The sequence below is a fragment of the Colias croceus genome, chromosome 12 (assembly GCF_905220415.1).
Source record: "Colias croceus chromosome 12, ilColCroc2.1".
NCBI lineage: Eukaryota > Metazoa > Arthropoda > Insecta > Lepidoptera > Pieridae > Colias > Colias croceus.
In genome coordinates this window covers 3,339,918-3,352,738 of record NC_059548.1, presented here as the reverse complement: position 1 = coordinate 3,352,738, position 12,821 = coordinate 3,339,918, and the positions used below count along the sequence as shown (strand labels likewise).

The 12,821-nt window shown below is 31.1% G+C and overlaps 1 protein-coding gene across 2 annotated transcripts in view; it reads left to right on the top strand.

Moving 5' to 3' along the window:
• The window catches only part of LOC123696019, a 123,318-nt gene that overhangs the window by 81,245 nt on the left and 29,252 nt on the right, over positions 1–12,821 (top strand). For both annotated transcript variants that reach the window (XM_045642002.1, XM_045642001.1), the window contains exon 2: positions 7,886–8,242. In XM_045642002.1, coding sequence (XP_045497958.1) covers positions 7,945–8,242 — 298 coding nt within the window. In that variant the 5' untranslated portion in view covers positions 7,886–7,944. The remainder of the gene's footprint in view (positions 1–7,885; positions 8,243–12,821) is intronic.

Genomic DNA, 12,821 nt, shown 5'->3' with positions numbered 1-12,821 from the left:
GGTATTGTAAGACTATTATTAGAAAATCTTTCCACAAGAAATAGCCTTGACCATCCACACCATCACAACCAGATTATTATTATGTATTTATTTATTCTATACGTTTCAGCAGTTTATTTTTATCTTTTGCATTTGTCACCTACAAGATCTACAAGATAATACTAAATAACAATGTATTAAGGCCGCCTATGTTTATGTTTGAGGTAATTTTAACACTTTGATGACTCAACAAATGAACTAAGTAACCTTCCTATTTTAAGGAATCCGTTTTACGAAAAGATCTATTCAATCCTTGATATTTCTATACCATGTTCTTCACGAGACTTCACATTGTATAGAATCTACATTGAATCGCTATTTTTGCAAAGATTAACTTGGGATAGAGGAAATCCCTCACAAGAGTCATCAAGTCATTTGCCTAGATTGCAGTGCAGACGGGATTTAACTCGTGACGGTTGATAGCCCTCAGTTTACTCACAGTTGGCGGCCGGACTCTGGGGCATTTAGGAAATTTGCATGCCAATACCACTGGGACGGGAATAACGAAGAAAGTTTAAGCTGCCTTCGTTCTGTAAGGGAGTGAATTGCCACTTACCTCGCACAATGTAATTTTAGATTTCCCCAATCGATATTGCGGTTTAGGGCCGTTGAAGGATGCAGAGCCTTTTATTGGGCACGTACCTTTTCGCTTTTGTGGCATCGATTTTTGAACATTTGGCGTAGTCATGATGATGTAGCGGAAAATTGGTTATTGTATTTTGACGTCACGTCTGAATTTATAAATGTAGACTTGTACGTGTTACTAATTCAAAATAAACCGCCACGAACATGATTGAAATTTTTCCATACCATACCTAGTTGAATGCCTTGCCTAGACTCCATATGTTTACATTTATCCACAAGAATAACTGGTACGAAATATTATGTAGAATTTATTCTTATCTTCTAATATATAAAAATCAATGCCACTTTTCGTTGTAATTCCATAACTCGAGAACGGCTGAACCGATTTCGATAATTCTTTTTTTATTATATTCCTTGAAGTACGAGGATGGTTCTTATGTAGAGAAAACGTTAATATGTACCACGGGCGAAGCCGGGGCGGACCGCTAGTTTTTCATAATTTAGTGTTACAAAAATATGAAACAAAGTATAAGGCCAAAAATATAAGTACAATAAAGTAATTTTACAAATCTTAAAAATGTTTAGAGAAAGCTCAATAACACAACGCTCTTAATTCATGTTAAATCACATAGTACAGCGAAAGTGAAGCTGTTTAACCAGTTGCTAGGCAAGACGAATAATGCCCAAGAATGTTTTATGCCAAAGTTTCATCCGTGGTCCTTTTGAATAATACTCAACATTAATATACGGACGGCTCTTCGTCGCTGTATAAGAGGATATAATTAATTGTCTAGGAATACTTAGAAATGGCCACTACTAGACGTAATTGCTTGACTCGATTTATGTACGGCATTTGTTATGTGTACTATGGCTTTTGTATTTGTTTGTTTGTTGATAGATAGTTCTGACTTGATTGTCTTTTTCAATTATAAGCGCGGTAGGTTGGTAAGATGAATTCTTATCAATAATGTACTATGTAATGTGTTCTTTTCTTGCAACGGCAATATATACGTATTTTGGAACAAAGTACAGTAGTTTTACAGTAGTTTTTAGTTAATTAATATTAAATATTTGAAAATTTGGTTTAACGTTATTTTTAATAAGGTTTATTAATCCTACTAAGTAAGTATTAAAGTATTAAACTGATTACAATTAATTAATATAACATTTTCATTCAAATACATTTTGGTGTGATATAATGCGGTATAATGAAGGCGAAGATTCACGAACTAATTCCACCTCGTTAAATATGTACCACATTCTCATTCCAATTCCATTTTCCATTCGAGCACATGAAAAAGATCGTAATTGTCTTGCTCTAACAAAAGAAAACATTATTCGAAACGTTTTCTTATATCACTTAGAAATCGACGCGAAATCAATAAAATAATTTACAAACACAAACATATTTGTATTCCAATTGTTATCTACTACTTTCGTTTGTAAAGTATACGCAAATAAGCATTTTACATAGAGAAGATTCAATTCAGTGTATAACAATAAACACGTTCAATATTTTCATTGAATGCAGCTCTCAGGACAATATTACTTGAGGGGATATTTATGTCGTTTCATTATATGAAACTACGCTGCAATTCCGTTGCTTTCTATGGAATGCTACAAAGGATATTATCCAACGTTACGCCTAGCAGTATTGTTTTTCACAATTTTAAAACAATGCTATGTAAGTCCGCTTCCTTTGTTCTCTGACAGCGGAAAAATCAAGCAACGCCTGGTTCGCGACGGGCATAATTTTTCATTTTGCGCAAACAAAAATGTGTAAAGAAACCTAGGATGCTCGTTACTAAAATATGTTTTTCAGCGGTAATGAAATTCTTAATAAACATTCATTTGGGTTGATATCTGTTGGAATGAGGTTATGCTTGCGAAAGATATTGCATAATTATTGTACTATGGTGTTAATTAAAATAAGATTTTAGTCGGAAATCCAATTATTCTCTTCATGTTACGTATACAATGTACAATAAACTGCAATTAAGTTTACTTTATTTTGATTGTAGTCAGTATAGACGTTTTAGCCAATATTTTTATTAACTCTTTCAATATTTTCATTTCTAATAAAATAACGATATCTATCTGATTCAACTTAGTAAGATATATTTAATCCTTTTCCTTTTAATTCTCTACACTAATTATTTATTTTACTATCCAGTCCTAAGATCCAGTCTGTCAAAATTCAGAAATTAAATTTAAACCATTTTCAAATATGAATTCTATTTATAAACAAGGAAGCAATTAAAATCCGTTAGATTCAGGAGTTGGGAACACTAACTTTATTATTCGCAATATTTTAATTTATTTAGTTCAAAACTTTTTCACTCGTATTATAAATAAGTTCAGAGTATTTATATGGATTTGCAATAAGTTTCAAGATGTTGTTTATTTTATAGCTAAGCTGGAAGACGATTCTGTTTGTTTTATTAATTGAATAAAAATATTCCTACGAAATTTGAGCTATTCACTTCTTTACTCATTTTGTTTAATAATTTGTAAGAAGAACAAGAGACAGGACACAGGTAACAATATTTATCAACATTTTTCATAGCATATTTTATTGGGTGCGGAAATCTATGCCCTCCTTATTTTGTGATTCTTATAAGGCAGTGGATACTATTACAATTCATAATAGGTATAGGTAACGTAAATTTATTAATTTAATTTAGGTTATTAAGAACCATTCTCATACGTCATAACGTGGAATACAGGATATTTAAATTATTATTCAATATTGTTTGTACTTATAATCATAGTAGTAGCAAAGAAAACGAATTAACTTTGTTTAACCATTAAGGCAAATATATGAAAAGCAAATTCGAACGAAATTAGGAATGATAAATCTGAAGGAATTACAGTTTTTTCGAAACAAAGTTCATTTGTTACAGCGTGTCCCTGTCAACCATTTCGACGTTTTTTCGATCATTATCACCGTTTATTTAGTCGTTAATATATCACTGTCTAGCAAATTACTTACTTTTTTGTTGATTCAAAATTTGTAATACAGGGATAGGAAGCTTTACGTGGCTTTTAACAACATTTATTACTGCAAAAATTACATTTTTTTTTTTTGCTATAAATTATGCTTTTTATGATGTAATGCTGTCTCTAGCATTAAAAATATAACGCACAAGATTATATTTTTTAAAGAATGTGATAAATAACACTAAATAATTTAAAATTTACGCCGCAGTATCCTTAACGATATAGATATTGATTGGTCGTGGACGTAACGTTACCCATATTACAGTATTTAACAATAAGTAACTAAAATATATTAAAAACTAGATACTAGATAAACGTATTAAACACAATCGCGAACAAACTATTACCATAGCCCATAGCATTGCCCGTTATTAGCATCGTTCATTAAACCCAGGCAACGTTCCAAAAACGGCAGCTTAAAATTAAAATTGTGCCGCGGTAATTAATCCAGAACATAACTAACAGCTCTTAACGATCCCCTGTTCATAAATGTAGCCAAAAAGTATGAAAACTTGCATCAGCAAAAAGTATCTGTAGGTATTAAGGCTGCTTTGAACTAAATATTACAAAAAGAAACGTCAACTTTTCAAACATGCTACATAAAGGCGGTCATAGAAAAAATAGAGACAACAAAATTTTGAACTTATGATTTGCGCTAAAAAGAAGTATACAATTTTGTCGCTACTTTCAGTTTTCTATTTGAATACGGTTAATCTTTTAATTAAATTATCATGTAATGATTACGATTGAGTCAAATTTAAGGAAGTCATAATAACAGATAATAGTAAAATGATGCTTAAATTACGTTCCCTTTTCGAATTTCGGCGAACGTATCAGAAACAAAAAATAAATAAATTACCACGCAAAAATCTGCCAAAACTCGGCATGCGACGTATTATCTGCAGCGCTTTATGATAGAATTGCAAATTTAAACCCTTTGTAAGCATTTCAGATTCGGAAACACAAATTCGCTTTTACGGTCATTTGCATGTTGCTGTGTCGTAGTTGCGGCGATTTCCGAATTGTTAAGTCGTCTGATAGGCTGTTTATAAATATTTAATTCTATCGAATGGTTTCAATTAACGGGAACAAGTGATTGATTCCCACTATACGAGGGGAATTATTAAAGTTTCATTATGGGCAACTTCACTGCAGCAGGTTTATCAGGTTTATGTTTCGAAGCTTACGAAGAAATTAGTGCTATAATTAAACTTTGAATAATTATTTATATTTTGGGTATTTTATTCTTATTCTCAAATTTTAAAACAATCTTTAAATAGGACCTGAAAAAAAATAGTGTAGTATACATCATAATGTGTGTATGCGTTCTTTTGTAACTACACTGTTACTATTTAGCTAAACATATTTAATCATCTCTGGGTGTTTTGCCTAATAGCTGGTTCTACAGCACCGAATTCAATACCTATCCCAATATATCCCAGACCAAGCCAAGCCGGGATTCCTGTTATACATCCCTGTTACATATAATATTAACTCGTTTGCGTAACGTAAGCTAAGTAAATCTTTGCCCGTCACGTAATTATCCAACGCTAGCTCGCACGACGCTATAAAATACCGGCATGAACTAACAAATCCAGCCCAGTAATGCTTACTAGGCAAACATAAACAATATGGTGCGATCGACCCTTCGTGAGTGGGACAATTCATTCTGCCCTTGCCAACATGTGTTCACGTCATATAAAGCACACCTGAAACCAGATTGCGCGTAGATAAAGAAATTTAATATACGTATTTGGTAGCTTGATTTATATTGTACAGGTTTGATGTATTGCTTAGTTAACTCCTAGATTAGCACTGTGATTGAGTACTGTAATGGATAGCGTATTTACTTTTGAAATATAGACAGATATTGATAAGTAAATGCTTTATTATTGATAAATGAAAATATATTTCAACTTTGTTTGTTTTTACTTATATGTTTTTTCAAGTTGCTAAACCCATTAAAATTGAGTGAAGTTTTAAATTTTTATTGAGAGAAAAAAACCTTTTTGCAAGTAAAACGATAGAATTGTATTTGCAGAATCTTCATGTTTTTCGTGGAATTCATTTATTCACTGAATGATGTAGGTACCTATCCAATATAAAATTGAGCATTATGTGGATATTATTTAAATACGATCGTTCATATTATATATAAAATTGTGTAACGAAATTTGTGGTGAAAATTATACTATGTAAAGTTCCTTCACATTAACAAAAGAGCAAATTGTACAAAGAATCGTATTCATTATGTAACATATTGTTTGTGCTCATTGACTTTTAGTCTGATTCTGTTCCATTCAAGACTCTGTTAAGGCTAGACAAAATAATGACTATAATTTTGTACAAGCCAATGAGCTGTTACGTTTTAGCGAAATATTTTAGATATATCGTGTGAAGATTCCAAATTAAATAAAGGTCCTTACATAGCCATGAACTTGATTGGTTCATTTAAAGATAAAATAAGTAATCTGAATCACTCACTCACGAATAATACCTATACATACACCTATTTAATAACGTATTTCTTATTTTTATCTATTCAGTTAAATTGTTTTATGAACATGTGCTAAAGGTGTAGGTAATATAAGGAATACCTTCCGAATTAATTATTTATTTATTTATTTAAATTCTTTATTTAACACACACAAAAAAGATTAACACAAAAATAAAAAGAACAAAAAAGAAAATCATAACATGTTAAATAGGCGGCCTTATCGCTATAAGCGATCTCTGCCAGGCAACCTTTGGATAGGATTTGTCATACGAATTAAAATTAGATGGGTGGTGTTTGATTTAAAAGGATAAAAAAAAGAAAAATAAAAATAAAATAAAAATATGTACATATACATATTATATACGTATATATATATATAAGAATAGATACCTAATAATAAATAAATAAGTAAATACAATATAAATGTTGATATCAATACTATAAATACGTACATACTATAAATACACATACATACATATACACTTATTTATTTATTTATTTATTTATTTACTTTATTTACTTATTTATTACAATATATATAATATATATGACTGAAAAAATTGTATACATATTTGTAATTTTATAAAACTCTATTTTTTACGAGAATATAAATATGGCCTATAGCAAGGCATTTCGTTGGTAGGTAATATCATGGCTAAAGTACACCATCGTACATGCTTTGGTATATTAGGTATCATATTGATGTTGTAATCAATATCTTTTACGAAGTACAACATGCTCTGCAACAGATTTAGGGCTTATTGTTTGGCAATTACGCCGCCTAGACGCTGCCATTTTCATTTATTTATCACATTATATTATAGTGGATAAATTAAAATTCACATTAAAATATAATTCATAGCTAAAATAATAATCGTACCGAGTACTGTCAAAGAGAGATTATAATAAATACAATTTTGTTAATTCTCCATAAGCCTACATAAGTAGGATCGCGATACAGTATTGGAAATGAAACACAGCTAATGGAAAAGTTAATTTTAAACGAGCCAATTTCACAACGTATCGAGCTGACTGATTAATTTGGATTAATTGCTCGTGTGCCTTCTATTTCGAATTTTAGTTTCCTATTGTCAGAGTGCTTTGGAAATTCGATGTTGCGTAGTATTTTGGTGTTTTGGAGGCGGGTCATAATTTGCTAATTATTAATTTTACGTAGCATTTTCTGAGTAGTAAAACTTTATTAAATCAAGTCTACAACAGGCAGTTAAATCTTCTGTATGTTAAAAAATTGTTTTTTTTTTTTCAATGTATAATTACATCAAATGTGTTATAGAAACAAAACGTATAATAGTATTGCAAACACGAAACAATTAATAAAACAAATAATGCTCGTGAGTTTTCCTGTAAATAAATTTCGCGCGCTTAATTTTCACACCAGCTATATTTCAAAAGCCTTTTTTTCCTGTTTGATGAAGAGCAAGTTTCATTACAGGTTTATGAAAAATTCCATTCTGTCTACAGATGAGATCCTGCAGCTTTTTTGACGTTAGTTTTCACACGTTCCTAAAGGCACAACGAGTGAATAACTATCTTAAATACGCTTTTAAATTGTTTTTAATGTGTTTTGTAACGCAACTGTTTTTTATAGAACGGTATTTTTTTCTAAAGTTTGTTTCGGGTTTAATATAAGACTTAAACATAGGTGTTGTGTACCTTAATTTAAATTAGATTTAAATTTAGAATACATTATACATTTGATACAACTAAACGTTTATGAAATATATGATTTTTCTTTCATTCCAGGTACTCTTCAAACGGACAGCAATCGCGATGTTGTGACAAAGAATAAATCGCATCCAACAATGCATTTCCTAAAGTACTTCTACGATGTCCTAAATAACAGAACTATATTATTCATAATAGTGTTGCTATCGCTCAAACTGTGCAGTCCGCAAGATTTAAGTGACGATTTCGAGGACAGTGCGGAGACAATATCAAAAATGAACGCGGGCAGAAAGTTCACTAGAAATATAGGAGTTGCGAATCCGTGTAGACTCAGTGAATTACTTTGTGATACGGGCCAGTGTATATCTTTAGATAAATACTGCAACGGGGAAGACGATTGTGGGGATAAGAGCGACGAGCCAAAGGCTTGCACTCGTAAGTAATTACTTTGCTACTCTTATAATAATTGTATGAAATTTATTGCGTAGCTAGTTGATGATAATATCGAATGTGTTTTAGTTTTATTGCACGTTATTTTAAGCTTCATTTGGTTTTTAGAATGTTTTATAATTTCTTTAAAATATTACCATTAAATCCATTAATGTTAATTTAAATCGTATTGTTTGTTTTGAGCTCTACTCCTGTATTTTTTTTTCTATTTAGCTAATTAGTCGCGCCAATTACAGTTTAGAATTAGTAGTATAATATTATGTTCTATGCAATTTCTAAGCGGGGTATTTGTAGTTAAGTGGGGTTTTAATGGTTTAAATATGAATGTTTAATTAAAGCTTTTATGCTTAAATTTAGCTCTGTGTATAAAAATAGATAGAGTAGGTACATACTGAAAATACGAGTTTTGCTTAAAAGAAAACCACACTTACACACCACACAATAATTTGGCAATATTAAACCCACAAAAATATTATTTATAAGAAAATAAATATTTTTCACAGAAAAGCATTTTCAACAATCTAGTATTCCGTATCTTAGAATTGGATTACGTGTACTGTGTAATATTTATTTTAATATTTATTCCTGTTGTATGGGCTTCATGTTCATTGTATGATGTATTTCGAAAATCTTAAAGGTAAATCTTTAACACCAATAAAATACATCTGTCTCACCTCTACAAAGGAACACGTACATTTGCCTATTGAAAATTCGCTATAATACATTCGTTCTGAAATAGAATATTTCAAACAAATACAGGCAAAGCTTCAAATAAAAGTCATTTTTCTCTAAAGGATATAACGGTACTAGACCAAATTTTCAGGCGCGTGACAAGAATCTTTGAGATTCTCTTTGCCAGTTCTGCTTTACATTTTCTAACAGTACCTGACTCTGTCTAGAAAATTTGTCTTTTTGTAAATGTTGTAGCTGAATTAATATTATTTTATTTAAGAGTGCGATTAAGGCGACTCTATTAAAGCCTTAATTAAAGCTCAAACACTTTTGCTAAACATTATAATTTTATTCCCATATTTTCGTTCCTTGTAATGAAAATGTCGTTGTTATAATAATATAATATCTATTGAACTAATATTTCATTAATTATTGCAATGAACTATGTTACTAATTGCCAGTTAATCCGCAATTATGCAAATTATACACGTTTTGTTCTGTCAGTTACATTACATTATAATTTTTATAGTATTTATTAATATTTGCGCACTTTTTAAATATTTATGAAATGTAATGTCTACCATCCATTCGTTCTAAATTTGTAAGGCTAGGTAAGTTACCATAAGTAACTTTTATTCAACTTTACGTTTTTCCAATAACCTGCGTTCTCTTTAAAAATAACCTTATAATCGCGTGCCTGTAGTGAATACGTGGATGATGATGATGCCAAATATGTAATAATATATATGAGACTGGAAAATCTTTACGGGATTTTATACTTAATCTTGCGTTATTTTCATAAAACCAAAAGAATCACGATCACAAAAGGGACTATTAGACATGCCAGAACGTCAACGGAGCTGCGTCAGGCGGATAGAATTGGCTTGCCTTTGTTACACCCATCCCAACAAGTTATGCAGAAAGACGGCCAAAACATATTACATTTAATGTTTGAGGATTTGCGTAACCAACGTGGACTTACGTAACGTACTGTTATTAAAATTCGAACAAAATCCACGTCAGGAGAAATATCTCATTCCGTTTATTTGATGTTGATAAAATGGTTTTTTCTTTAACGTAATTATACGACGAATGATTTGATTGTCGTCTATGTTATTAGAATATGTTTCTTTAAATTAAACGTGTATTTTTGAGGTTTATATTGAATATGATTTTTTTGTGAATCTGCTTTCATATTGGGTATTTAATTTTTTACGTGAATTGTCTTTTTTATACAATTTGCAAATTATTGTGTGCTTTGATATATTTGTACATTGTTTGCATATACTCGCAATTCAATGTTGGTTTAATGAATTGCTATGCATGGTACCTACTTAATAACAATTAATTAGGTAATGTGTGTATGAATTAAAATTAGTACGCAGTTAATATAGGCATTAATAACTCAGCCCCCGGAATCACAGACACAATAGAAAATCTACTGTGTCGTGGACCGATCGGGCCGCTGGGGGCTCAATGGGTAAAGAGTACATCTTCAATCACAAATATAAGGGTGTATTGTTATCTAAAAGTTAGAATGCATTTTATCTATTATAAAGTACCCCAAAAGAAACTCAAACTTTTAAAGAGCAATTTGTGGGCGGTTTTCTTGCTTATGAAAGTTAACTATACTTAGCGCTATTTTACATCGATATTACAATCAAACAATCTTTAAAAGTTCCGAATCTGGAAAAAAAGATTCTCATCAAAATCTGTTCGATTACATCCAACCTGATTTGATTTTCTCATTACTATAATTTATTCCGTATCTCGTCATTACGCGCCTAATTAAAACTACGCCGCGTCGCTCCCCTTGAAATACGTTTTTACGCTAGAATTGCTCAGATATAATTGTCTTATACAAAAGACTGCGATGTCTTCACAAAGATGGAGCTAGATTACTCTCGGTTTCCACAAATCAGCATTTCCTTTGACTTTTTTGCTTTCATCTTCGAGGTGTTTGTTGATGTTCGTGTTAAAGAAGGAATGTGATATTGTTAATGAACTGGTTTGGAATGGTCTCGTTAGTAGAGATTTTGAGACTTATGATTTTTGGGTTATTTTTACTGATTGTTTACTTATTAAATGTATCTACTTGATATAATAGTCAATTCATCTAATGCTTAAATTCCACGCGTGAATTTATTTTAAAACAAATCAATCAGCCACTTTTTACTGCTTCTGTAGTGACCAAACACGTCATTTTTAATATTCTAGGAGGTAGCAACGTTGACAAGTGAGCATTTTAGTATAGTTGGTTCTTTGATATGCTGTTCCTCTTGCTATTTCGGTTACAGTCCGGGCTGTCTGGCTGGCCGCAGTGGTTGCGTTTATTAGTGCGCATCTTATCTGCACAGGAAAATATCCTTAATTTAAAGTCATTTTTTAACGCGTAATTTTTAATCGTTTGCCTTTAGATAGATCCATTAGACATACATTTTTTATTGCAAGACGTGTTTTTCGTTGTTAAATAGGTGCCAGACGCAATTTTTATTTCAAAATAATTAAAATATCATCGAAATAAGTGAAATTCCATCAACATGAGTCCCAGTGAAGGATAAGTAATCACTGTGTTACTTATACTATATATAATATTCATTTTACTATTTACAGTTTTTTGCAACAATCTACCGTATCGCCTCCTTTTTCTCAACGAACCTCAAATAGGACGTTAATGTAAACTTGATAAAAACCAAATATCATCAAGAAATTAAAGACTTTTTAACGGATTTTAAACGCGATTTATTCATTGTATTATTTTCCCAAGTCTTTAATTTCAAAATGTATTATAATACTCGCGTAAAATCAAACACTAGAAAATACAAATATCATCAAATTCATATTTATACCCAAAAGTGTAATAAATATGAAACCATCTATTAAAAATATTAGTTTACTAATTATTCAATATAAGTATTAAAAAAGGATAATATAATATAAATAATAAAGTTATTACTTACCTTTTAAGCGGACTCATGTTGATGTAATTTCACTTATTTCGATGACATTTTAGTTATTTTGAAATAAAAATTGCGTATGGCACCTATTTTACAACGAAAAAAACGTCTTGCAATAAAAAAATTATGTCTGATGGATCTGTCTAAAGGCAAAAGATTAAAAATTACGCGTTAAAAAATGACTTTAAATTAGGGATATTTTCCTGTGCAGATAAGATGCGCACTAATAAACGCAACCACTGCGGCCAGCCAGACAGCCCGGACTCTAACCGAAATAGCAAGAGAAACAGTATATCAAAAACCCAACTATACTAAAATGACTTTTTTTTAAACGTTGCTAGCTCCCGTACCATAAAGTCAGCGTTTATATATTCATTTTCTCTAGTGTTTTCTAGTGCTTTAATATTTGTTTAACATAGCTTCCAATAATAATATTTACTGCTAGGGAGAAGAAGAACTGACAAGAACCTCTTCTCGTTTGAATAACCTAGAATGTTCGTGTAAAGTCACATAACAATACAAAGCAGATCTACAATAGAACATAGCAGTCTATAACAACTATAGGACCAGGCACAACTAACACGTACGTTTAAACGCCGTTAAAAAACTCAAGCGGTAAATAAACTTAGTTTAATTGCGGAGGTAGCTGAGAACGAGCTTTTGCTTTTATCGTCCACGTACGTGGCTATTAACCCAAAATATAGCTGCAATTAACAAAAAAACCACGTAACATTTAATAAGGTGTTAAGTTTACCGTGCTACTGTTTACGGAATTGCTTGTAATTTGTCACGACAACCCGGACGGCGACTGGCGTACGAGTGAGGGTAGACTCTGTTAATTTTTAATGTGACAGAGAAAGATTCTACGCTTTTACAATGCAATATAGCGTGGGTTTTTATTTGCAGTTCGCTGCTTTCGAGATATATTTATATGT